The sequence below is a fragment of the Mytilus trossulus genome, chromosome 2, assembly GCF_036588685.1.
Source record: "Mytilus trossulus isolate FHL-02 chromosome 2, PNRI_Mtr1.1.1.hap1, whole genome shotgun sequence".
NCBI classification, from domain to species: Eukaryota; Metazoa; Mollusca; class Bivalvia; order Mytilida; family Mytilidae; genus Mytilus; species Mytilus trossulus.
This window is the reverse complement of record NC_086374.1, coordinates 56529449-56557235: the sequence shown is the minus strand read 5'-3', so window position 1 is coordinate 56557235 and position 27787 is coordinate 56529449. Positions and strand designations below refer to the sequence as shown.

Below are 27787 nucleotides of genomic sequence, written 5' to 3'. Positions count from 1 at the left end.
GTCACCGTTCGGCCTTCAACAATGAGCAAAGCCCTTACGGCATATTCAGCTATAAAAGAACCCGACATGACAATTTAAAACAATTCAAACGAGAAAAAAAAATATGTAACACATAAACAAACCTTAACTACTGAACAGCAGGTTCCTGAACAAATGCATGTTTTAGGTCCTCTTTTACATTAAAAACATGGAATTTTCCGTTAAAACTACATGTAGTAATGTCTAATAAGGCCAAAAACTGTTTCCTGATAACGACTAATTTCATTATAAATCTGATAGTTTGAAGCCATTTTTTGTGCATAAATAAGGCCGTAAGTTTTCTCGTTTGAATTGTTTTACATTTCATAGTATAATTTATATTTTTTTTTATTTCTTTTCAAACGATAGGTCATTCTTTGGAAGATTAACTTGGACGATACCATGTTTCAATTAAATGTGATTTAAGACGTAAAATAATGAATTAAGTAAATATAAAAATTAGAAGATGCTGTATAATTGCCAATGAGACAACTCTCCATCAGGAACGAAATGACACAGAAGTTAACAAGTATTGGTCACCGTATGACCTTCAACAATGAGCAACGTCCATACCACATAGTCAGCTTTTAAAGGACCGAAACTTACAAGCGTAAAACAATTTAAACGAGAAAACTAACGGCCTGATTCATGTAAAAAAGTATATACAAATATGACATACAGCAACAAACGACAACAAATGAATTACAGGCTCCTGACTTGGGACATGTTCACACTCAAGGTACCACAAAAACAAACTATTAAAATCAGTTGAAAATGGCTTGATTCATAAGATCGATACAAAGCAAAAAAATAATTACTAAATCACAGACCGGACTTGGCAAGGTATTTATTTATCCCTAAAACAAAAAAGAAACTAAGCAGAAATCTGAGAGAACTCGCAAGTACTGACAATCAGTTCAAAGCCACTAACAGCTAATACAAAAATCTTATTTTGTTGAAATATCTAAATTCATTTGAGACATAAACAATACATTCATACGTCTATAAGACTGAAATAAAAAAAAAAACATATTATGCAGAGATTAATTTTCGAAACAATTGCTATTAGTCTTAAGGTTTGTTAATTCATCGCTAAAAAAATAGAAGTTATAGAGATAAAATTTATAATGCGAAACTGTTCATTACATTTATCCAACAACTGTCGAATCATAAAAAAAGTTTAAATTCTTGTTCATTCTAGCCACATTGATCCCCAAAATGGTGATATGGATTATCGAAATATGGTCACTTAGCCTTAGTTGTTCTTCCGATAATCGATTAATTAAACCCTAATGGAAATCGTTCTATGACCTTTTTTCTGTAATACATGTGCATTACGATTTTGTGCTGTTTGTGCGATTTCCTGATTTTTAAAATATATACCTTTGTAATATATTTTATCCTGAAATACTATTGCCAGGGTAAAGAGTGAAAAACAATTGTTCTCAATAGTTCGTATGAAATATTATCTTTTCCAAAATTGCATATATTAAGGTTTTTTCTCGTATAAAACACTTTTGGGTATGATGATTACCTAAAAATAAAGACTTCCATACGGTCGGCTTTCCCTTTGATCAACCATCGATATGTTATACGACAAGAAACCTAAAACTATGCATATAATATGCATTATCTATAACTGCATAACCGATTGTTTGAATTTGCCGGTGTATTTGATATGCTAATGACTTATTCATTCTTTAATAATGAGATTTATAATGAAGTAAACTAAGGAGGTTTAATGTTACATCTAACAAGCTTTTAACTTCGTGGTATGGATGTGTAGCGGACTTTTATTAGTTAGTCCTGTACTATTGGTTTTAATTGCATACTAAATAAATACTGACACCTAGTTAGTTCAGATAATCAGGCTTTTTAACCCAAATGATATAGTAATAAATTTTGTAAAATTTATCTGTCCTATTAAATATATTGAATAGATATAGGCAGATGTGGTATAAGTTGCCAATGAGACAACTCTCCATCCAAGACACTATTTTGCAGCTTGAAATGATACCTATTACAGCTTCCAGACAATGTGTGTAATATTTCCCACTGGACGACCAATATCTTCGATTTAGTTCCTTTCAGAATATTATTGATCTGTCATGCCCTGTTTGAAGATCAATAATACTCAGCTTGTTCCCCCTACGTCTTCTTTATCAACGAATACTATATTACTGATCAGAAACTTTAAATTGTTAATTTTAGACAGCTCTGTTTATTTTTCTGTTAACCTTCCCTGTTTACACGATATAGAAAAGAATGAAATATTTTAGAAACTTTCAATTCTGTTTTATTTCCTGCCTTGCCTGTATAAGATCTTCAATAGAATAATGTATTTCTTATGCTAATGGATCATCCGTATGATGTTACGAAAATGAAGTTCAAATTGTTTGCAAATATGTTGTGTTTTTTTTAATAAATTTGAAAATATATAGATTGACTTGAAAAAAAACAGTGAATTCCCAAAAATAGAATAGAACAAGTCCAATATTAAATGATAATTAAAGTTCACTGTTCACTTTTCAACTAGAATATTAAAATATAAACGATGTAGTTATAATTCATTACTCTACTATTCATTATTCAATTTTGAATTATTATTTCAGCGCGTTAGACTTCTAGGCAAAATGTGCGCATTTCAATTAGAATACGTATAATTCGAGCAACTAAGTTAGTTACTCGTGCACACCAAGTTGTGTATAACTTGCGCACAGGTTAGTAACGAGTTGTAATTTTATATTTGCAAAAATGCATGTCACTCCGTATTGATATTTCAATAATACTTAAAAAAAATATGTTTGATTTAAAAACTGTTTACACAACATATACATCATTAATATAAATGGGAAATACAACACTCACACACAAAAAAAAACCACCAACAAAATATAAAATATATATTAAAAAAAAACTACATAAAAACGTTTTTACTTAAATATGACGAAGGGAAATAAAATTGAGAATGGAAATGGGGAATGTGTCAAAGAGACAACAACCCGACCAAATAAAAAAAAACAACAGCAGAAGGTCACCAACAGGTCTTCAATGCAGCGAGAAATTCCAGCACCCGGAGGCGTCCTTCAGCTGTCCCCTAAACAAATATATACTAGTTCAGTGATAATGAACGCCATACTAATTTCCAAATTGTACACAAGAAACCAAAATTAAAATAATACAAGACTAACAAAGGCCAGAGGCTCCTGACTTGGGACAGGCGCAAAAATGAGGCGGGGTTAAACATGTTAATCATTCAATTTGTACAAATACTCATTAATTGTACAATTGTTCAATATTTTCCAAACTCTTTTCGTTAAAGCGTCAGATTCTTCCCAAAAAATTAAAACGTATAAAGACATTTAAATGATTATTATTAAAAAAAAAAGACTAACACATTAAAACTTTGGAAACTAAGTCTGTAAATTACTAAGTATATAAAAAAACTTCACATAAACATAGCCCTTAATTAAAATTTAAACTATAAATATGTAAACTGATGAAAGAATTTTACATGTGCATTTACATCTTCAACCAGTTTTGCTAATCAAAAACGTTAAAAAATGGTTACATGGAAAGTGTAAACTGAACCAAACATTAAAATTAACCTGTCTTAATTCTCTCATTTTTTCTTGTAAGTGTAAACTGTTTTTCCTATTCCAATGACCACTTCATCTGACTCTTCCTGAAAACAAATACTTGAAAAATTACTTCTCTTTGATTTATTTTGTTTTCCTGTAAAAATTACCTCACCAGACTTTCCGTCGGGACTTGTTCTGTAAACTTTGAAATTTTGTACATAATTTTCATGACACAAAAAAAGTACATATCCTTCATTGTCTATGGTAAGACGTTGTGGATGTGTTAGATCAGTATCGGTAAATGTAAATATTGTGTTACCATCTCTATCAATACAAATAAGATTTTTCTCTGAATAGTCAATACAGTAAATACGTGCTGCCTTAGTATCATAGCACATATCTGTTGGTTTAAATCCTAAATGTATTTCCCTGTCTGTTGTCCCCGACATATCCATCACTGCTATTCCGGGATAACTACATGTATAAAGTTGATCATCAGTGTAAAACATTGGAATGTACGGGGAGAATTGATAACCAAGTCTCACGTCTACATGTTGAATAACTTGTTTTTGTCTTATATCAACTATTGCTATTGAGTTAGTGACAATACCAGTTAACATAACAACTACAGTATTTCTATCTAATATTGCAATACTTTCTGTCAATCCACCTACGCTTATTTCATTTCGTTGTTTATCACTGACTGAATATGTGAGTAACTTGTTACTGTCAAACAAAGCAATAACTAATAATCCTCCAGGTAGTGCTTTTATATCACGTATCTTATTAGAAACCTCGAATTTATTATTCAGTAGCATTTTATCATTGGTCGATTGAAATGTGTGGTATTCTCTATCAGTTAATTTGTCATGGTTAATAAAACAGTCATTACATAAAACGTTACTGCATTCATAACATCTGTACACAGGCATCTTCTCACAATAATGACATCTGAAATGTATAGATAAAAGTTGTTACAAACCTGCTCGTGCATTTTTCATTGTTATTCAATGCAAAATAATTATCTACGAAACCTGGGACGATCTCATCTCACAAAGGATTTCTATTGTCTACTTATTGTACCTCGAACTTATTTACCCGATGTAGGTCTTTAAGTTGAGGTTCAATTTACTTAAAGTTAATCGGGCATGACTAATTAGATACGCCCTCTTAAAATCAGGGGGTCCGAAATAGGATCGGGAAAAAACACCCAGCAAAATACATTAATTTACGATTTAAGAATTTGTTTGATTCAAAGAGCTTTTGTTTGCTTTAAATATCTCCGATCATTAATCAGGCGGTATTTTGTGGAAATAATAACCTGTCCCGAACCCGGAGATGTTGGCTGCAATAGGAATTTATTTATAAAAAAAGGCCATATCTCATTTACTTATAGTGGCCGTTATTGATTGTAAATATTCATGCCGTTTTAATTTGTTTATGGCATTCGTCTATCGTGGAAAAAAAGAGGAAAGGAGGGCTAATAGCTTAACTTACGAGTTCGATCATTAGGGTTCAAAATCTATTCTATAACGGCATTCATTTTACCTCTAGCGAACGCTCTGCCTTATTGTAAAAAGTGCCACTCTAAATTTGTAAGCATTTGCTTCAGATTGATCAACTTTGCATCTATAGTCGAGAATATGTATGACATATTTGCCACTGGACACAAAGGAGCAATAAATTAATCAGCTTCATTTAGTGATGTATAACCATATGTCCTCAGTTGATTATAGTCTTAAAACAGTTTTCCAATTTTTATATATTTTATTATTATTTACATTGAATAATAATCAAGGATTACATTGTATAATTTCCAACAAAACTAATAGGGGAGGGGACTAGAACAGAAAAACAATCTTCATTGAGTGGCTATAACTCATATATTGAAGCGTACAATGACGGCTGTCTCGTCTAGGTGACAACATTTGATGTTTCAAGTTTATTTGTATCTCAAGACTGGTATAATAGTTGTCACAAAAGCAAAAAAAATATATAAAAAAGGTTGACAACAATTTATAAAAAGATTCAACTCATTTTGGGCGTTTCATTTTTTTTATATTGTCTTGCTGATCGGTTTTGTTATATATTTTTTTTTCATCTACTATTGTTCTAGCAAAAGTCACAAAAAAATGTTGGTAAAATCAGGCATGCGACTTATTTGAAAAGATTTAGCTGACCTTTCTTATTGTTTACACATTTCAATCATTCAACTCGTGCGTAGATCGTCTTTCCCTCTTATGTTTTTTTTTAGGTATATATATTCTCACTGCACCAGGCATCGGATATGCATTCCTTTTATATTTTTATCGGACAAAGCTGCGTATTTATATATCCAATAAGCCAAACGAACGCACCCATTTAGCAAGGGTATACTATGGGACGGGAGAGCTCCAGAGATGTCGATAGTTCTATACCGAAGTGAATCATTTGGTTTTGAATAAAAGGAGATAAAGGTATACATTAATGCGACAGCAACCCAAAGACGCAGATAAATAAAAATATTTAGAGTCAACATTCGGTCTTTTTTTATAGAAAGATCATGCGTATATAATACAGAATAATAAGCTCAAAACCGACCCATGACTAAATAATAGTTATACGGAGTTAATTCAATAATATTTTCCGTCAAATATTATATATCCGAAAAGGCACATTTGATTTAATGTTATTTACCGTCAAAGATAATCACAAGTGTTTGGTTGAAAAATTGTACCTGCCATATTTTAATTTTGATCTGTGAAATTTTTAGAAGTTGTAATATAAACTAGTAAAAATAAAGCACTTCACTGTATAATATAATGGTAAAATAAATAATGATAATGGATGACGGCCAGCGGCAAATAAAATTAATATTCAGGACGATAACATGTAAATATAATAGGAGTATTAATCCCGTTTTTTTACTAGACTGACAAGCTGAGTCGAGTTTTTTTATCGTGTAAGTTCACAAGATATTAGTTCGCAGGAAGAAAAGTCACCCGATCCGGACACACTTCCGACCCTGAGCCGGCCAGTCTGTGCTCTTACTCCAAGATGCCACGTGTTTAGCGTTGAAATAGAATACCAATTTAATTATCGTATAAAATTGAGAATGGAAATGGGGAATGTGTCAAAGAGACAACAACCCGACCAAATAAAAAACAACAGCAGAAGGTCACCAACAGGTCTTCAATGTAGCGAAAAATTCCCGCACCCGGAGGCGTCCTTCAGCTGGCCCCTAAATAAATATATACTAGTCCAGTGATAATGAACGCCATACTAATTTCCAAATTGTACACAAGAAACTAAAATTAAAATAATACAAGACTAACAAAGGCCAGAGGCTCCTGACTTGGGACAGGCGCACAAATGCGGCGAGGTTTAACATGTTTGTGAGATCTCAACCCTCCCCTATACCTCTAACCAATGTAGAAAAGTAAACGCATAATAATACGCACATTAAAATTCAGTTCAAGAGAAGTCCGAGTCTGATGTCAGAAGATGTAACCAAAGAAAATAAACAAAATTGTTTGACCTGCTTGGGATTCGAACACATTACCTCCCACTCCCGAGGCGAACACCCCCACACGAGACCAACCAGGAGAGAGTAGTGATCGGTAGAACAGAATATCATACCAAAAACTAAAATACAATACACAATACACCTTCGCAGAATTCTCACAGTTACAAAAGCGAGCTAAAAGTATCTAACCTAAATTGGATGCGTGAAATTATATTGTAACCTACACGTAAACATGGAGCTGCAAATGTTTGCACCTGTCCTTAAGTCAGGAATCTGATGTACAGTAGTTTGTTTATGTAATTTATACGTGTTTCTCGTTTCTTGTTTTTTATATAGATTAGAACGTTGGTTTTCCCGTTTGAATGGTTTTATACTAGTAATTTTGGGGCCCTTTATTGTAGCTTGTTGTTCGGTGTGAGCCAAGGCTCAGTGTTGAAGGCCGTACATTGACCTATAATGGTTTACTTTTATATATTGTTATTTGGATGGAGAGTTGTCTCATTGGCACTCACACCACATCTTCCTATATTTATGATCGACTTCAGGGTAGATTTTATGGATCAACGTTCTCGGCAAATTAAAAACTCTTGCACCTATGATTTGAGTGGTCCGAATATTGCCAGCTGTTTCAAGTCTAAATTTCTGCCCCTATTCAATATACTCTTCATTTTCCAGTAGTATTTTAAAGTTTCACGTCAAACCTCACTGTCGACCTACTATTGTACGACCTACATATTGCATTTAAAATTTATGTGTTATAGTCATGAACATGCATGACATATTTGTTACTGGACGTAAAGCAAACAATAATCAATCAATTTAATTGATTTCTCTGTACTTTTACTTAGCACACAAAGACAAAATCTTGTAAAATGCTATAATTTACAATTTCCATTTATATTTTTATGTTGTTGGTTTTTTTTTTTTTTGGTTTTTTTTTGGGGGGTGGTTCTCTTCAGTCTATCACATAACTGACTGCTTATTAAAAAGTTTTAAATATTTTTTAACTATGGTTCTTATCTACTGTTTTGATACGATTTATAACATATGATTTTTTTTTTTGTCAGGCAAGAATAAAACTAAGAAAGATAAAAGTTTTTTCAGGTGTTTGTGCTTCATTTAGACTTGAACAGGGAATAACGGACAACTATATTAAAGAGTTGTATGGGGAAACTTTTCACCGCAATTTTATGCGAGAGACTAAATCTTTTCTCTGAAGAATTCATGATTTTAAACGAAAACCAATGTGGTTTTAGGAAGGGTTATTCAACAACCGATAATTTATTTGTGATTCATACATTGTTTGAAATTTTAAAACTAAAAAAGAAAAAACTCTATTTTGTGCATTCGTCGATTTCGAAAAGGCTTTTGACACGATATGGCGAGATGCACTGTGGTACAAAATGCTTTTAAACAATATGAATGGATGTATGTATAATGTAATTGTAAATATGTATCAAGGTACAAAGTCATGTATTTCATATAACAATGCCTTATCTGATTTCTTCCCATGTAGTAACGGTGTTAGACAAGGCGAAAATTTATGGCCTTTTCTTTTTTCTTTATTTTTAAATGATCTTGATTCTTTTTTGCAAAATTGTAACCTAGAGGGCCTAAAGTCAGTGTCAAAAGAGCTTGAGGAAAAACTTGACATTTTTTTAAAACTTTTTATCATTTTGTACGCTGATGATACTGTTTTGATGGCCGAATCAGAAACTGAACTCCAAAAAATTTTAGATTGTTTCCAAGATTACACAGATGTATGGAAGCTTAAAGTAAATGTTGATAAAACAAAGGTCGTGGTTTTTTCAAGGAGACGACCATCATGTGATTTTCAATTTTTATTTAATGGCAAAAAACTGGATATTGTTGATGAATTTAACTACTTAGGAATAGTTCTCACAAGAACAGGCAACTTCAATAAAACAAAACAGTTTAATGTAGAAAAAGCTACCAAGGCTCTGTACGAAGTGTTAAGACTAGGTCGACTACATAATCTTTCTATATGTAGTCAGCTGGATTTATTTGATAAAATGGTAAAGCCAATACTACTGTATGGTTGTGAAGTATGGGGTATTGGCAATAACGACATGATTGAAAGGGTACATCTAAAATTTTGTAAATTGTTATTAAGTCTGAAAACATCTACACCCTCTTATATGATTTATGGGGAGCTTGGGAGATATCCTATAGAATTGGACATAAAAACTAGATTGGTTTCATTTTGGGGGAAATTAAACTCTGGTAAAGAGACAAAACTATCATATATTTTATATAAATTGTGTTATCACATGTCTATTTATGACAATGTGAATTTTTCATGGTTAAACAGAATAAAGACTATTCTGAACGAATGTGGTATCCCAAATGTATGGGAAACGCAATCTTTTATAAATTGTAAGTGGTTAGTTTCATTCGTCAAACTTAGACTTAAAGATCAGTATGTACAAGTCTGGCATTCTTTACTTGAAAACTCGCCAAAAGCAATAAATTACAGACTTTTTAAAGATTTTTTTGGAAAAGAAGGTTATTTTGAAATTCTTGGGAACAAATTGTCTATTGATTTGTGTAGATTTAGGACCACAAATCACAAGCTCCCTATTGAACAGGGTAGATGGAACAATATAGTTAGAAACAATAGAATTTGTCTTCTATGTAATAAAAATGATATTGGTGATGAAATGCATTATATATTAGAATGTAAATACTTTGAAGAAAACAGGAAACATTGTATGTCAAATTATTATCTAAAAAATGCAGATATTGTCAAATACAATCAGATTATGTCTTCAAAAAACAAATCAGAATTGATTAAACTATGTAAATTCATAAAGATTATTAACACAGGTGTATGTGCTCCTGGCTGAAATGGACTTCATATATTGTATTAGCAACTGTTTTGTTTGTTCTGTCTTGTTGTAAATATTGTACATAATTCATTTGCCTTCTCTATACCTATGTAATATGGTTTATTGAGAATAAAGATATAGTTTGTTTTCATTTAATGCATTGAACTTGCGAATATATTTCAGCTCACACGTTTTGATCGGGCCAGTGAAACCTAGTTTAATACGGTTTTTTACATTGAAGTTTGCATACATAGTTTTTATTTAAAAAAAAACACAAATAAAGTAAGATCTATTAATTAATTGGACTGAATAGACAACACTGATTATTTTGCATTTTAACGTAATGTAGGAAAATTACTAAATTACCAAATCAGAAACAAAAGGAACATTTACCGGATGAATATTGTGAAGGACCTTATGCATCTAGGTCTGTCCGTTTAGAAGTTCTGAAACAAGCTGTTTAAAAAGCTAATTGTTGGAAGAGTTTACTTACAATTTTATAAGGTCTGATCTTTACGAATCTATTTCATGGTTACTGACAGATCAAAAACATCAAGTATATATAGCATGAAATTGTGGGGCATACTATGATTCATTGGTCAGTTATGAATGAGGTATGTATGGGGTTTTGATTGCGTGATTTATTAGATAAGAAATCGTTATTTTGAAAAGTTGGCAAAAAAAGTATAAATTTACCCCCTAATTTTATAAAACTACCATTTGGTGTCATTTAGAAGCTTTTTTTTTTTTTATCATAAATAAATAGTTATATGATGTAATGCCATTAAATCCGTCCGTTTTCATTTCAATTTTGTAACTGTTAATTATATATATCAGTCTGAATACTGTTTAACTATCCTTCAAGTTGAACATATTTAGACTCGTCCAGTTCAGGGGAATTAGGTTTCTGCAAGTGCTTTTTATGTATAGGTTAGACAAGTATTGTCTGACCAATTTAGAACATATTCACACTTTCGAGTGACCTAACAAAACTATCCTTTTCCATTGTAATATTCAAACCTTAACAAGAGTTCACTTTTTATAATGAACTGAATATAAAACATAGATAATGATCATTTCAATGGATGAAATGAAATAGCACTGACTTAGTTTGTGAAGGATAAATTGTTTTTCTTCTGCTTCAGGTAAAATTTAATACTTATATATCTTTTGATTTTTTTTTTATTCTAAAAAGCAACACAATGTTATATAGATAAAAATAACATTGATTTTTTTTTTTATAAATAAAAAACTCTGTATGAATATTTGAATTCAGACCATTCAACATAAAATGCTTACTTTTTATTGATAAATTTAAATGTATTGTGTTTCTCCGAAAACAATCCTTTGCTTTATATATCAGCAGTCTGGCATTGTGTTTTTTTGAAAGAAAGGGAAAATAATTCCCTCAAATGTAAGGTATATAAATTAAAAAATGTCATTTTATCCTTACCAATTTTTTTTTTGTGTATTCTATATGTGTACCATTAGAAAATGCATGAAATTTTGCAAAATTCAAAATGTTTTTATTTTAATCTTTACTCTTTCATCTTTAATCGCTATTTTCCCAAGGAAAATGCCTTAGGGGATTGTACACTTCGTTAGTGCAGCTATTAAGAGTTCACTTTCATAATTAACTGACAATGAAAAGTTATTCATGTAAAGCATTTTATAGTGCATGGAAAACCATGTACTATGAAAATTAGAGGGCAAAAAACTGACTTTTCATTGGACGAGAAGGGGTGAGTATGTTCTAAGTACTTTTCTCATATTTTTGCCGGTTTGTAAGTCAGTAAAAGTTCAATGATTAAGTTAATATTGACATTAAAAGACCTCCTCACAAAAAGGCTGTTCAAATCCCCTTTTTGTTCGGAGGTCTTTTAATATCAATATTAACTTATCATTGAACTTTTATGGGCGTAATGGGCAGTAAGTAAGTAAAGTATTGAACTTTTACTATTACTTAAATGTTCACGTTATAACAAAGGGATGGCAAGCTATCAACATTTTCCTAGACAAGCAATTTTTATCTTTTTCAGACTATGGAAAAACAAATGTAGGTTAATTTCGAGAACGTATACGTACAATAAAATATAAATAGATTAATCCGATATTCTAAAAATCAATTGTTCCGGCGAGCAAAATTTTAGCGCTGTCAAGATTTATCTCAGCAGAAGGTGTACCTTTTTGGCAATTACCATTCTTGGAATTTCTTTTGTTGGATTGCTGCCACACTACCCACCTTTTTTTTTTAGAGGGGTTAGAGATGGGGGCATTTACAAGGTCATTAGCTTGTCTATGATGAGTCTCACTTAAATTTTTGCTCATACTTTATCCTTTGTTTTCATCATTTGCTATATTGAAGTGTTTATTTTTCCTTATTCCTATTTTCTCTCCTGTCGATGTCCAGTGTAAGTTATCGGCCATTTAGGTTGCAAAACATTATACACTTTTTTTCTTAACATGACTAGAACCTTTTTTGAGATTTTTTTAAACGATAAAAAATCTAATGTGTTTTTATATTTCTGTTATCTCTTCATCCCACCTCCAGTTGGTGGAGTCAAGAGAATTCTTGTATATGTCAGTTGTTAGATAGAAAAGGGTGGGACTTACTTCCTGAAAAAATAGTACAGCGGATATCGACTGGAAATTTAACCACTGTACGTACCCTCGGGAGGTCCACTTCAATATTTTATTAATAGGGGTGCCGCTAGGGTTCTATTACCACACCCTTTTCATATAATATAGATTTTAAATCCCATATTGTTCGGGTTCCGTGTGGAGTGCATTACCAAAGTGTCAAAAGAGAGAAAATTGGTTGATAAATATACAACCGGGAACACCAAGAAAGATGACAGACGAAGAAGTTATGTTATAATTATTGACCAAGCAAGTCGGTATATACGATTTAATCTGCACGGCTCTGGTGACCCTATTTAACCCGAACGACGTAGGAGTTCAGGTTAAAGGGTCATCCAGAGCGTGCAGATTAAATCGTATATACCGATTTGATTGGCCAATAACTGTTTTAACACATGACGCCATCAATTTACGTAAACATTTTGGGAAAATGCGGACGATGATCCACAATCAACTGCTCCTATGAAAGTTTCTTGTAGGATAAAGAAATGGTGAAATACGCTTTTGTGTAGTTGAAGATTGGTAAGTGTTTGAATTATTATTTTTTTTATATTTAGGCATCTTCCATAATTGAAATATTATTTGGAGGATTGATATTTAATTGTTGTTTTTTTTATCGTTTCTCTGTAATTTTTTTAAATTTTATATAAATTAGTGGATATTGCGTGGACACCTTTCTATTGTTGAAAACTATACTATATGTTGCATTTTAAATGTCCTTATTTTTTTTTGTCGTTTGATTGCTGTCTTATTTACGTATAATCTACAGGGGAGATCCCTTCTAACCTCTCATTAAATCTGTCAGAATCTGTCAGGAGAACTGTTCTAGGACAGTACGTAGAACTGTCAGCCTGACACCTTTTAGTCAGTTCTATCTAGAAAAGTTCTAACCTAGAACTGATTTGGTCAGTTCTACCTAGAACTGATTTGGACAGTTCTACCTAGAACTGATTTGGACAGTTCAACCTAGAACTGATTCTGACAGTTCTACCCTAGAAGAGTTTTAGACAGTTCTAGCTAGAACTGATCCTGACAGTTCTACCCTAGAACAGTTTTAGACAGTTCTAGTTCTAGAACAGTTCTACGGTTATAATTGATTTCAAATTCTACGGCTAGAATTGATTTATAAATTCTACGGCTAGAATTGATTTATAAATTCTACGGCTAAAATAGATTTATAAATTCTACGGCTAGAATTGATTTATAAGTTTTAACTCTTTGTCTTAATATAAAGGCTTCAGCAAATAGCGATTAATATTATATAGAGTTTTGCTATTTTGCCGGTTTTATTTAAGATTTATAATCGGTAAGAGAACATGTTTAACCCCGCCATATTCTGCATGTATGTGCCTGTTCCAAGTCAGGAGCCTTTAATTCAGTGATTTTCTTTTGTTGATGTGTTACATAAATTATTTGTTTTCTTTCATTTTTTGTACATAAATTAGGCCGTTAGTATTATGGGGGGGGATTATTATTTGAATTGTTTTAAATTTTTCATTCCGGGAGTCAGGATGGCTCGTTATCACATAACAAAATGATCTGACCTCATTAACCAAATGTAATAACTTGTTTCCCAATCCACAAATGTGATATCTGTTTACGAGTAGTTTTCATACATCGGACGGACCAGGGGCCGGTAACAAGAAATTTTATTAAGAGCGGTCGTAAGTATTGAATTAAGGGGAAGATAAGATCATTCTAAGAACACCCAAAGAGTGTAAATCAAAGCTCCCTCAGGTTGTTCGTAGGTCGCTCTTGTTTCTCCCTTAAGTTGCATCGTAATAGTTTTCAAGTTACGAGTTCTTAATAATTTTCTGGTGTCTTCGTTTTTGGTTCCTCGCAAATAAATTAGAATCATCTTAAATGAATCATAGTAACGTTTTAATGAACGATTAAATGCGAATAACAATCAGCTACCCATTTAACCTAAGGAAAACAATTCTGGCCGCAGACCACCATTATTCTTCCGGCCCTTTTTTGATAAAAGTAAAATTGAATTAAAAAAATTGCACCGCTTCAAACATGAAATTATTTTAACTGCTTATAGAACAATATTATTTTAATAAAAAAATGCTTGTCTCAGGACAATCCTCTTGAGGGCCTTAATTATATGCACCAGGCCAATGGTAGGATTTGAATCGAGTATAAATGACGAGTCTCAAATGACGTAGGCTTATTTTTCTATCCTACCGTTCATTTCGGTCAAATAACTACTAGAATGGTTTACTTTTATAATTTGTAATTTGGATGGAGATTTGTCTCATTGGCACTCATACCACATCTTCTTGTATTTTTTCACATTAAACAATATTTTTTTTCACATTTTAAAAGCCTTCTTACAAAAAATAAAATCACACAATTACTTAACTCCGAGGAAAATTCAAAACGGAAATTAAGTCCTTAGCCAAATGGCAAAATCAAATGATGAAACACATCAAACGAATGGACGACACTTGTCATATTCCTGACTTGTTACAGGCATTTTCAAAGTGTAAAAACATGATGGATTGAACCTGGTTTAAAGAGCTGAACCTCTCACTTGTATGACAGTCTTGTCAAATTCCATGATATTGATTACGATGCGTGAACAAAAAAGACACAATAGGCAAAAATGTAAAAAATACAGTTATACAACAACAACACTCAACCCACTATAAACTAAAGATGATTCGGAAGGGTAACCAAATCCTGCTCCACGTGTGGCGCCCATCGTGTTGCTCATTATATTACAAGGCCGGTAAATAATTGGTCAACCAACTCATGATGGCTTCCGTAAAAGTTAAGAAGTGATGATTTAAACTTCACTATTTGGAACTCTTGGTTTAAAATTGAAAAAAGTCACAAATTTCTCCTTGCTTTATATTTAACACTTCTCTCAACAAGCCAAAATTGTAATGATTTACAAAAAAGAGAAACTACCATCCTCCACATACATGGCCAAGAAAACACTGATATATAATTTCCTATTCAGATGAATTAATAATTAGAAGAAAAAAAATATTACCGGAATTAGTAAGAATGCTTTAAGGTAGACGTAAGAATCGTTCTTGAATCATGCACTTTTTCAAAACATTAAGGGCTGTCAATCATTATAAGATAGGTCTGAGGAAGGGTCTTGTTACATTCTTAAATCTTAAGACGCCCTTTAGACGTTCGTAAGACATACGCATGCTTCTTGTTACCGGCCCCTGTTTAACAAAAATCTTTTCACCGCATCAATCTAAACTGAAATTATTTGCTCTTTCTTTCTGCAAATCTATGTAGCTGCACAGTACTTCAGTTATAATTTTAGGTCAAGAGGGACTGTAATATATATACAAGTTACAGCAATATTGGTAAACAATTTTGTTCGCATCAACTTATAGTTCCAGCATGCAGGGGCGGATCCAGCCATTTTAAAAAGGGGGTGGGGTTCCAACTAAATGCTGACATTCAAATGCATTGATCGTCCCAAAAAAAGGGGGGATCCAACCCCTGGACCCCCCCCCCCCCCCCTGGATCCGTCAACCTCTTTTTATTCAAAATATTGAATCATAAACAAATATCAGTAGTTTTCATACTTCAGACTGAGTCGTGTAATAAATTATTTTGCCCATTGTCGACCGCATCAACCAAAACTTACCATATTTGCTTCTTTTTTTATGTAAATCTATATAGCTGCACAGTAATTCAGTTATAATTTTAGGTCAAGAGGACTATAGTATACAAATAACTGCCTTATTGGAAATCAATGACCACAATTTTATTCTCGCATCAATTGAGAGGGTCAGCATTTCCTATTTTTATTCAAAATATAGCATCAGAAACAAATATCAGTAGTTTTCATACCTCAGACTGACTCATGTAACAAAATTATTCGTCTGCATCAATCAAAACTGACCATATTTGACAGCATAAACCAAAACTGACCATATTTGACAGCATCAACCAAAACTGACCATATTTGACCGCATCAACCAAAACTGATCATATTTGCTCTTTTGTTTATGTAACTCTTATAGTCGCATAGTAAATCTATTATTTTTATGTAAGGATGGATTGTTTCATACAAATGGTAGAAATATTGCCAGTTACAAAGTACCAAACTAAAATATGATTAAGTATATTTCACAAGACATACATAAAGTAGCAGGCTAAAATAGGAAGTACAAGTTAAACATAAAGTGGCAAGTTAAAATATGATGCATGGACATGATGTACCGGATTGCATAAATGATATGCATAAATTTCAGCAGACAGATTTAATACAACTTTTCGGAAGATTTCGTTTTTAGTGCTCATCATTCCATCCACGTGCCATGTTTTATACGCTTTATCATATATTTCATCAGGAGAGTTATATTATATGAACTGTTCACTGGGTTACCTTCAGTTCTACTTTGTCTTGTTTTAAAAGCCTTAAAAGAACTGTTCAATTACTTATCCAAAGCACCTGGGTTACCTTACAATTTTACAAATTTCAAATGAAAGAATGAAATTTTCAAAAATCGGCGCAAATGTCATACGAAATTTAAGGGCGTATATGACATTTGCGCCGATTTTTGAAATATACACATAAGTACGTGAGCCAGAAAAATAAAAGATGGACTTCGTTATTGACAATTACAACAAATATAGAAGAGACATAATCACAAGAAAGGAATATATATATATTAGATGTGTTGCCTATAAATACTCAGCAAGAACAGATTTAGGATTTTAATGTATTCCGTTTTAATGGATTTGAATTCTGTAAATAGATTTTCAATTCGTCGTTTTAGTATAAACAAGAGTGATTTTATCTAAGGCTTTTGAATATAGTGTACAACTGGATAACGGAGAGGTCTTTAATGATAAATGAAAAATAACCTGACTTGGATGGAGAGTTGTCTCATTTGCACTCATACCACATCTTCTTATATCTATTCACCTGTAATTAACATGCAAATTACCTGTAAAAAATCGGCGCAAATGAAAACAAAAATCGGCGCAAATGAAATGCAGATCGGCGCAAATGCAAAACGCCGTTTAAAATATTAAGTAAACTGAAGAAAAAAATGTTTCTCTTTTCTTTCTTTAATTCCCCTCTCCAAATTTTGTTTTCTACTGTATTAATTTTTGAAGACATGTCTCATCTAAGCAAAGTTTGATTGATCTGTTGCTTATTCCCCCTAAAATATGATCCTCATCAAATTCGACCCTAGTCACTAAAAAGCCGGGCATCTGAATAGTCGTAATAAAATCCATTGAGTACAAAACTAATCCACATCAGATTTTATTTATTTGTATATTCTTAAATACATCCCTTTTTGGTTACTAAAACATATTTTTATCTGGTTTGACTGTGAAACACTGATTTAATATTTACATCGATATTAAATATTCTATTTTAAGCCTACACATGCTACAGTCGGTGGTGTTGTTTTAATTTTATAGAATAACGCCCCTTTCAAAATCCAGGATCCGCCCCTAAAGGTTAAAATAGGTTTGAACTGTGCAGTATATCTGAGGGAAATAATGCACACCTTTGCTGTGCATTATCCAGATTATAGCACAGTAAGAACAAAGAGATTTTACCCATGTCATGTGTTAAGGGAACTTTATTGACCTTATCATATATTTCTGAAAGTTTTCCCGACCTATTCAAATATTTCCAAGCTTGAAAAGGTGACCAATTCAAGAGGGGGTCGCCCCGATATTCCGACACCCCATTAGTCTGACACCCCTCTGGTCCGACACCCCAATAGTCCGACAAAGGTTAATAACTGCCGTTATAGAAAATCTACTTCATGAGGGTGCGGATGGAGGTTAACAGATAGAACAAGAGAATAATGGATCACAAAATATACAGAATAGAGAATAATGAGGTGCTAAAATATAAAGAATAGAGAATAATGGGCAAAAGTATAAAGAATGGAGAAAATAGCGTATAAACAAAAGAACACAGAAATGAACAAACACCCACCCCCAATCCAAACCCTACTTCGCAGGATCGTTGTTGACGTGGTATTGGAACTACTCTTTGTAATAAGTGTATCACAGAAACAGATAATATCATACCACCTATATGGTATTACTATTACAGAAATACCATAACCATGACCATATGCATATAAAGAAAATCGAAAACCTTGCAAGTTTTGGTAAACTAACAAGATGTGTTCTTTATGGGAACACATTCTACTATAAAGGACATGTCACCAACAGTGCAGTCTCTCGTAATAAAGAATAATGTTCACGTGATTAGATCTCGGATACAGTCAAAACTGTAAAAAGTGTAACTTTACCATAAAGAGGAACTATCATTTCAAATATTATTATTTCCATTCATCTATACTGTACAAGAACTTATTTTCAAAAACTTTAAAAAAAAAGCTGAAAGCTATTAAATTATTAATTGATAATCCACTCGAAAGGTTCGAAAATTGGCGAGTTAAAGTTTATAATATCGATAGTAAAATTGTTACTTGAACTGAACAGTTATGAAACATTTGCCACTGGACATTAGACAAACCAACAACTACAAATCATCTACTGTTTACATAAGCGATAATATTTGTAACAGCAATAGCATATTCATAAAACAGCAAACTTTTTTTCTGTATATAGTTATTTTCATTCGTGTTCTTTGTTGCATCTTTAACAACTTATCGATTGTCGTTTGAACAACGCAAGCAAACATGCGACATAAAAATAACTACCAACCCACAACACTTCTTTTGACACAGGAGTGTATCTGTTTTTATTATTGCTATTTACCAGCACATTTTGCTGTTGTAAACTCAAACAGATTCCTTACGGAGAACGCACCAAACTTTAAAAAGTTCTGTTTAGTTTACCAGCTTTCCCACTGTCTTATGCGTTCAATGTATTAACTTTAACTAATTCACTCTTCAATTAAGTACAAACATTGTTTGAAAAAAGACAAACTCAACTAATGTTCTTCTCAAAATAATGGTGTACACTGAACCAGCGGCATCACACATACAATCGTGTAAGCATTAAAGCCTAGCTGAAGTCTTAACTTCTTAATTCTCTGTCTTGGGAGAGAAACAGAGCTGCGTATCTTCATGTTAGATATGCGACAAAACTTCACAAACTATATTGAGTATGACAAAATGTTCGATACTCCGCGTCTTTATCATTCTATATGTTGTATGGTTAAATATCCCACTATTTACACTAATAGATATCTACCAACCCACCTTAATAGATTGCGTTACCTGTTCTTAGTCACTCGATGGACAAGGTCAAGTGATTTTTAATATATATTTATAATGATGCAAGTGGGAATAGAAATATGGTCACTTTGGTCTTCTTACGACTGGCAGTAAACCCTTACCAAAGTTGGACGTCCGTTTGGTTGTGTATAATTTTCAACAAATGTCAGAGTGGTCACATAAAAAAATATTGTTAAATTGTCCTGAACATGCATGCACTATTTGCCACTGGACATTAAGCCAATTATAATATTGTAAGTACTTTATTAATATATTATTATTTTGAGGACTCTCAGGAGCATTAGTTTTAACTAATGGGATTATTCTCTTGAAATTAGGATTATTTATATAAAATATTGTTCTATCAAAGAACCTTAATGAGCGCGCTTACATACCCCACGCCCCCACATTGTCACTGGACAAATCAAATAACTCTAAGAAAGAAAAAAAATGAATCATAATTTCCTGTCGATATTAACATCTCCAGAGTAGGTCATTATTATCTACAAAGTTTCTGCATGAAATTCTGTTGTGTGGTTTCAGAGGAGTTGCGGTGACAATCTGTTGCAGTGTATATTGAGGCAAATAAGTTCAAAGGGGCGTAACTCCTAGAAAAAAAGGTTGAAAAATAATTTCCTGTCGATACGCACATCCCTTATTATCTAAAAAGTTTCATGAAATTCTGTTGTGTGGTTTCAGACGAGTTGCGATGACAAACTGTTTCAGTAGTATATTGAGACAATTACATGTAAGTTCAAAGGGCGTAACTGCTAGAAAAAATCAAAGCACCAAGGGCGCTAAAAATCGCTATAGGCAGTTAATTAAAAAAAAACAGAGGCAAACTTGGCAGAAGTTAAGACGAATATTGTGGAAAAATTGGTGAAAATATTTATCTTAGATATTTCTCAAGTATCGAATAATGTATATACTAGTACCCTAAAGTTTCCGCTATCCAATACTACCACTTTCAAAAGTTATGTCCAATTTATTTTTTTAAGATTCAATATCTGAGATTATGCACATACTGTACACTGTTCCATGTAAGGGGAGTGTTTTGTACCTGCTAACATGTTTAACCCGTCACAGTATGTATGTTCCTGTCCATATATAGTAAGGACCCAGTAATTTGGTAATTGTTGCTGTATGTCATATCTATTTTTCATAATTGTTTTGTACATAAATCAGGCTGCTTTAGTTTTATTGTTTTACATTTGTCATTTCCTGATCGTTTATAGCTTACCATACAGTATAGGTTTTGCTCATAGTTACAGGCTGCATGGAGGAATATTCTAATAAAAATAATAATTTCAATAATGGTGTCCAACAGTGGTGTATGGTTTAATTCAACTATGTTCTAGAGTTTGAATATGCCATCTTAGCAGTTTTAGTTGGATCAGCTGGTGCACCAATGCACAATCATCAAATCATAGCTGAAGCTATCTGAAGTGGTGTAATTTTCTTGTATATTATATTACAATAAATGCTGATGTTGTTATAATGGCCTAGCAATGATACAACATATATTTTTGAAGGCTGTACAGTTGCCTAACTATAATTGCTTACAGCTACTTCATTTGAATTTTGGTGGATAGTTGTCTCATTGGAAATCATTCCACATCTTATCTTTATAATAATTGTACATGTCTTATCTATAATCAGCTGTTAACACAGAGACATGTTTTTCCTATTTGTTATATTTGATGAGGATCATATTTGTTATTTGTTTATACAACTGCACACCAAATATCATTGACCTATCACTAGTGGTTCCCCCCTTAACTGACCTAATCACAAAATAATACATGTAAAATATGCAAAGTTTCATTGTCAATAGACCATGACTAAGGGGGTGGGGCCAAATATTCTGGTAATGAGATATGCATATGCTTACACAACTGCTTACCAAATATCATTGACCTACCACAAACTAGACCTAATCACAAAATCACAAACTAATACATTGTTGATGCCGCCAAAATTGCATGCCTATATATATATATATATGCCTCTCTTTTTGACTCTGTCAAGGCAAGACAAAAATTGCAACAAATTTAATACAAATATTTTGTCCATCTTTTTCTAATATTTTTATATTCTTAATGTCTTAGATATATCAATGCTGCGTTCACACATAATTCGAATAGCAAAGATCGGTTGAACTAATAATAGATTACAAAGCTATTTTTAGAATGACATCACAGGTAAAGTTCCCGGATGTCATGCAAGCCATTGTAAACAACGCTTTGCATGAGGCAAATTTCATTGATATATTTTTCTTCTTTCCGACTAATTAAATGGATGAATTACCGCAGCAATCAAAATCTGAAGGAAATAAACATTGTTGCTATGGAACATGTAATAGTGATACTAGGTACAGACATCGAGAAGAAATGAAAGATGTGTTTTTTATCCCTTTCCCTAAACCGACGACTCGTAGGGAAACCTGTCTAAAATGGATCAAAGCTTGTGGTCGACCCGGTAATGATTTCAACGTGGATAAAATCAAACGTTCCACATATATATGCAGCAAGCATTTTGTAGGAGAAAGTGGTCCTACGGCTGAAAATCCAGATCCAATCCCAGCACTTTTACACACAGATGAACAGGTTAGTTTTACATCCCCCTTTTCTTCAACATACATGTTCTTTTTATATGGAAAGCTTTTGAAATTATAAGATTCACTCAAAATTAATTCAGATTAAGCTATTCACTGCAAATTTAGCTTATTCATAACAGTGAATGATACTTTTCCTGTTTATTGTTTAAATTGAATTTAAACCAAAAATATATTTACACTCTAGATCTTTGTATTCTACACAGGTTGAAAGGTTTGAACGCAAAAGGAAAGCGCCTACACCAAGGAGAAAGCCAATAAAAATTTCAAAGAAGGATATTAAATCTGCTGCTGAAGGTTTACTTGACCTGTCCAATGATTTAAATAACTTTCCTGAGACAACACATGTACATGTAAGTATTTAGATGTTTTATTGAGCCAGTTGACAGAAAAAAATCATTGAAACACAATCCCTTAAAAACTCAAAATAATTCATGAATTAAGTTTGATTTATTTAAAATGTTTATTACAATAGTGCACGTAATCTTAGAAATGGTAAAATCTCTCCTCTGCACACACTTGTGGCTAGAATTTTGTTTTAAATTAGTTACATACATTGTAATATATTACATGTTAATATCTACATGTGCAAATTAGTGCTTCTCCTTATATTATTGTTTCAATTCCAGTTAACAACAATTATTACAGGAAAATCAGTTATTAAATAAAGCATATAAAATAGTAGAAATATTTTTTTTCATATACATGTACAATTTTGTAAATTAATTATATATACAAATGTAGAATATTATATTTCAGGAAACATCATTGCTAGTACTTTGCCCTGTTACAGATGCATCGTCACAAACTGTTGATGTACAGACAAATGACAAAGAAGTGCAAACAATATACGAAAAAGAAGTTTTAAACGCCAAAATTGAAAACATGATTTTAAAAAACCAAATGCGAAATTGTGAAAGTAGACAGAATGATCAGCCAAATGAACAAAATGACACCACCCTATCATTAAAGGCAATTAAAGACAATGATGTTAAAATGAAATTATTCACAGGATTAACATATGCTCAGTTTTGCATTCTATTTAACTTTCTTGGCACTAGTGTTTACAATTTAACATACTGGGATGGGAAAAATGATGCAAAAGAAAGTTCAAGGAAAGGAAACAGAAAACTTGAACCAAAAGATGAGTTATTTCTGACTTTAGTAAGACTAAGAAGGGGTTACAGCATCGATACTATTTCACACTTTTTCGGAATTGCATCTTCTACAGTTAGCATAGTTTTTACAACATGGATTCAGCTACTGTATTGTCATTTTAATGAGTTGAGACATGACATGTTTCCAGAACGACAGCATTTTAAAGTTGGATTACCAAAAGTATTTAAAACTTTTAAAAATATACGTTGCACAATAGATTGCACTGAATTCTTTGTACAAATGCCAAGAGATTTCAAGAGACAAGGCAATTTATATTCCTCGTACAAGAACCATCATACCTATAAATGTTTGATTGGTATAGCACCTAACGGATCAATTGTTTATGTCTCAGACTTATTTGAGGGCTCAATAAGTGACCGAGCAATTATTGAGCAAAGTGGTTTTTTAGACTATATCAACCCAGGTGATTTGGTTCTTGCAGATAGGGGATTTACAATAAAGGACCTGCTTCTCAAACGCCAAGCCTTCTTGAATATACCACCATTTCTAGGAAAAAGAACAAAGTTTACTGCTCAAGAAGAGTTAACTACAAGACGAATAGCCAAAGCTCGTATACATGTTGAACGTGTCATAGAACGTGTGAAAAAATTTAAGTTATTGAGTGGAAATATACCTTTGTCATTGTCTCCAATTGCCAATCAATTAGTATTTGTTGCAAGTAGCCTAGTTAACTTTCAAGAACCTTTAGTTAAATGATAAAAATACATTGAACACTTTTTACATGTGCATGAGTGTATCCATATAAAATATATAATATAACATAAATAATCTATTTATTGACTTGAAGTATTACTGGTGTATTAATGTCTTTTAAAATAATAGGAAACAGTTTCCTAGGAACCCTCATTTCAAACAGCTCAGGGGCAATAACTCGTCGCCAAAGGGTTGTTATATTTCCTATCATACTAGTTATAAGCTGCTGGTCTCGTCTTATTCTCTCTACATTTGGCTTACCAAGAGATGACCATAACACAAAGTCACACCATTCAAGTCCTGTAACTGCAAGCTGGAGTTGAATTTGATAATAGTATGCATGGTGAGTTTTAAGTTCCAAAGAAGCATTCTCAGAGGTTGGGCGAGAGAAACACGCTGAATATAACTCGCTATTCAATATTTTTTTATCTTTCAGAGCCATAAATAAATCAGAAGGTGCCACTTTGCGAAATAGTTTTGGACATTTTAATTCAAGTAAACCATATTTCATATTTTCTTCTGGATCAAAAACAAGACCATCAGGTGAACATCCTATTTCTGGCCATAGTTTATTTATCCAGAAGCCTGTTTTTATGACTCTGAAATCTTGTATTTTTCCTGCCATATATTTTAAATAATCAGCTCTGGCTTGCTCTTCACTTTCAATACCATATACAGTGTCTGGTGTAGAAAATGTATGTAAAGCCCAGATGTTATATGAAATAAAGTTGAATAGTTTGCGTTTGGTAGAATCACAATACTGGGTTTCAGTGTTTAAGATATTTCCAAGATTGCTTGCTTGTTTTGATGTTGAGGCAGTGATCCGGAACCATCTATTGGATTTCCAAGTATCAGATTCTGATTGTTGTTCAGTATTTGGTATCATGTAGGCAGCTGTAGGGTACTGTTTACCTTCATCACGTAGATTATCAAACATGATCCAAAATAAACTTTCAAGCTGATCTACTCGTTCTTCTTCTAAACTATAATCTTCATATTGAGAGGAGAGCAAGGTTCCCCACATAGAGGGCTTGCTAGTTCTTAAAGAATTATATTGCATTTCCATTATAAAAGAATTTTTGGTCTCTTTGCTAATGTTTCTTTGGTTCTGTGGCCTAGGATCAAAAGTGCTCAGCTTTGTTGGTCTAGATTTATAGTATGAATATGCTGCTTCTGTTATTTTTGAAGGATTCTTGTTTGATTTTTTCCCCTGGTTCCATTCACATGGCTTACTTGTACACGCAGTTGCATCATAGCCTGATTCTTTACAGTGCTTATTCAACATTAACAGCAGTGCTGCTACATGGTTGCATCGTCCTAGGCAAGATGCTGGACAGGTACAACTTGCATCTTAAACAGCTCCACTAATTGATGACAATGTTATGTGCACAATTCTGTGCTCTTTTCTCATAGATGCATCAACTTTCCCCTTTATAAAATATAAGTCTGAACCCTTTGAATTGTCCATTATATTTGTCACACTTCCACTTTTGACATATTGTTCTCCTTTTGTGAGAGGCTTGGAAGTCATGTGTGACAAGTCCGTATCCTCCTGCTTCCCGTCTTCTCCTAAAAGGACAACGCTCTCCAGTAAATAATGGTATATGTGCCCATAATTAAAATTGACCGGTATGGGTCTAGACGGAAAAGTTTTCCATCCTAATACTGGTGGGATAGCAGGTTGATTTTTTTTTACACTTTCTGGTTTGACCTTTCCAAGTTTTATATCGTACCACTTCCCTTGATCAATGTTGATATCAATTTGATCTACCCTGCCGGAATTGATTACATCATTGCATCTGAAAACAAATAATTTACAATTTGAACCGTTTTATTTATATCAAACATGTCAAAGATAGAAAACAAATATTCTATTGATAGCTCGGCTTAAAATAGCTCACTTCATTCGGGGAAAAAAACATTTGTAAATAAAATTATAATGGGCGTAAAACTTCTTGTCAATATTATTAGTCCTCCAATGAAATTTGATACACAAAAACGTTTGTCACCCGGTGAATCAATCATAAACTGTCATTGGCTCAGGTAAAGTGGTTTGTCAAATGACAAAAGAAATAGGCGTTGTTATTGAGGTCACTCACCTTTTAAGTAGTTCAGTTCGGTTTCCTGATGATTTAATACCTCTGCATTCTAACCATCGTTTAAGCTGCATATTGCTATAATCTTCTAATTTATTTATGTCAAGTTTAGCCCCTGGAATATCTTCAGCAGTCAGATCAATTTTTATAAAATCTCGTGTAGAAGCCATTATTATTGTTGATTGTTTGCATGAGCATCGACCACGTGACAGATATATACATATTCATTACCAATTAGTGACGTAGCGCACGATCTTTGCTATTCGATTCGAAACGTAAAAACGTTTCGTGTCCAAACTTAAATTTTACTTCAATACGCGTCAGTATCACTTTACTGTCTGAATGACGTTTAATTTTTAACTCAATTAATAATATTCATGTGTTGTAACTGCTGGCAAGTTTATAATAAATCCTGTCAGAAAGCTGAATCAAAACTTGTCGGACTAGTCGACATGATGAAACCTGGCATAAACAATGTTCAAAATTGATCATATATGTAGATATAGGTACATGTTAATATCTTCATAACATCATAGAAGTATAGCGTTTCATTGATGTTGTGGAACTATTATGGTGAATAGACAATCTAATTGCTACAGAGAATCATGTATTGTACATTTCCATGTATGCCTTGCCTCTTCTTGTATTAGCCATTGCTAAAGATTGGAATCAAGCTGAAATAAAAACAAATACAAACAGGTATAATATTGCTTATTTTGACAAATATAACATGTATAATGTAGTAAAAAAGCTTCATGTCTAAAATATTTATGTATTAGTTTTGTTTATGTTCATTCATGTCATTGAGGCCCTTAACATTTATGCTTCTATTCCCTAGGGTCCCAAGTCAGGATCCTTTGGCCTTTGTTAGTCTTGTATGATTTTTAATTTTAGATTCTTGTGCATATTTTTTAAGTTTAGGATGAAGTCCATAATCACTGAACTACATGTACATGTAGTACACATTTTTGTTTAGGGGCCAGTTGAAGCACGCCTACAGGTGTGGGAGATTCTCGCTGCATTGAAGACCATTTGGTGGCCTTCATCTGTTGTCTGCTCTTTGGTCGGGTTGTTGTCTCTTTGGCACATTCCCCATTTCCATTCTCAATGTTATTTGAAATTATAAGTGAATTAAAATATCTTGATTACGGTTTCGATGTCCTTCATTGCTAATATCAGAATCATATCATAATAAAAACATATATCTATATATTATTTCAGAGAACAGTTGACACCTACTGTTCTCTACATTATAGAACAGTTAATCTAGTACTTATGTAAATAGTTTCAACCACATGTCATGTTAGTATACCTATTTGTTTATTTTTGGCACTATTCTTTTGTAAATATTTATTTATTATTATCCTACGCATGCGAAGCAGTAAGAAATCCTCAAAAATCTGATGGATAACT

The 27787-nt window shown here is 32.6% G+C and overlaps 2 protein-coding genes across 2 annotated transcripts; one reads left to right on the top strand and one right to left on the bottom strand.

The window, feature by feature from the left end:
* The first annotated feature begins 22086 nt into the window (after window positions 1–22086).
* On the top strand, window positions 22087–24512 carry LOC134705883 (uncharacterized). The gene is made up of 3 exons (XM_063564598.1): window positions 22087–22398; window positions 22613–22759; window positions 23166–24512. Exons 1-3 carry the CDS (start codon window positions 22087–22089, stop codon window positions 24279–24281), a joined length of 1575 nt encoding a protein of 524 aa, XP_063420668.1. The 3' UTR covers window positions 24282–24512.
* A 1117-nt stretch (window positions 24513–25629) lies between these two features.
* LOC134705882 (uncharacterized) lies at window positions 25630–26616 on the bottom strand. Its single transcript, XM_063564597.1, has 2 exons — window positions 26378–26616; window positions 25630–26077 (listed from the first exon to the last, which is right to left on the bottom strand). Exons 1-2 carry the CDS (start codon window positions 26542–26544, stop codon window positions 25630–25632), a joined length of 615 nt encoding a protein of 204 aa, XP_063420667.1. The 5' UTR covers window positions 26545–26616.
* Window positions 26617–27787: the final 1171 nt, after the last annotated feature.

Bases quoted from the DNA above. Each gene is read 5' to 3' on its own strand.
- LOC134705882 (XM_063564597.1), bottom strand. From the start codon at position 26,544: ATGGCTTCTACACGAGATTTTATAAAAATTGATCTGACTGCTGAAGAT. The intron at 26,078-26,377 runs GTGAGTGACCTC...ATTTGTTTTCAG, and splicing joins CGAACTGAACTACTTAAAAG to ATGCAATGATGTAATCAATT.
- LOC134705883 (XM_063564598.1), top strand. From the start codon at position 22,087: ATGGATGAATTACCGCAGCAATCAAAATCTGAAGGAAATAAACATTGT. The intron at 22,399-22,612 runs GTTAGTTTTACA...TATTCTACACAG, and splicing joins TTTTACACACAGATGAACAG to GTTGAAAGGTTTGAACGCAA. The intron at 22,760-23,165 runs GTAAGTATTTAG...ATTATATTTCAG, and splicing joins CTGAGACAACACATGTACAT to GAAACATCATTGCTAGTACT.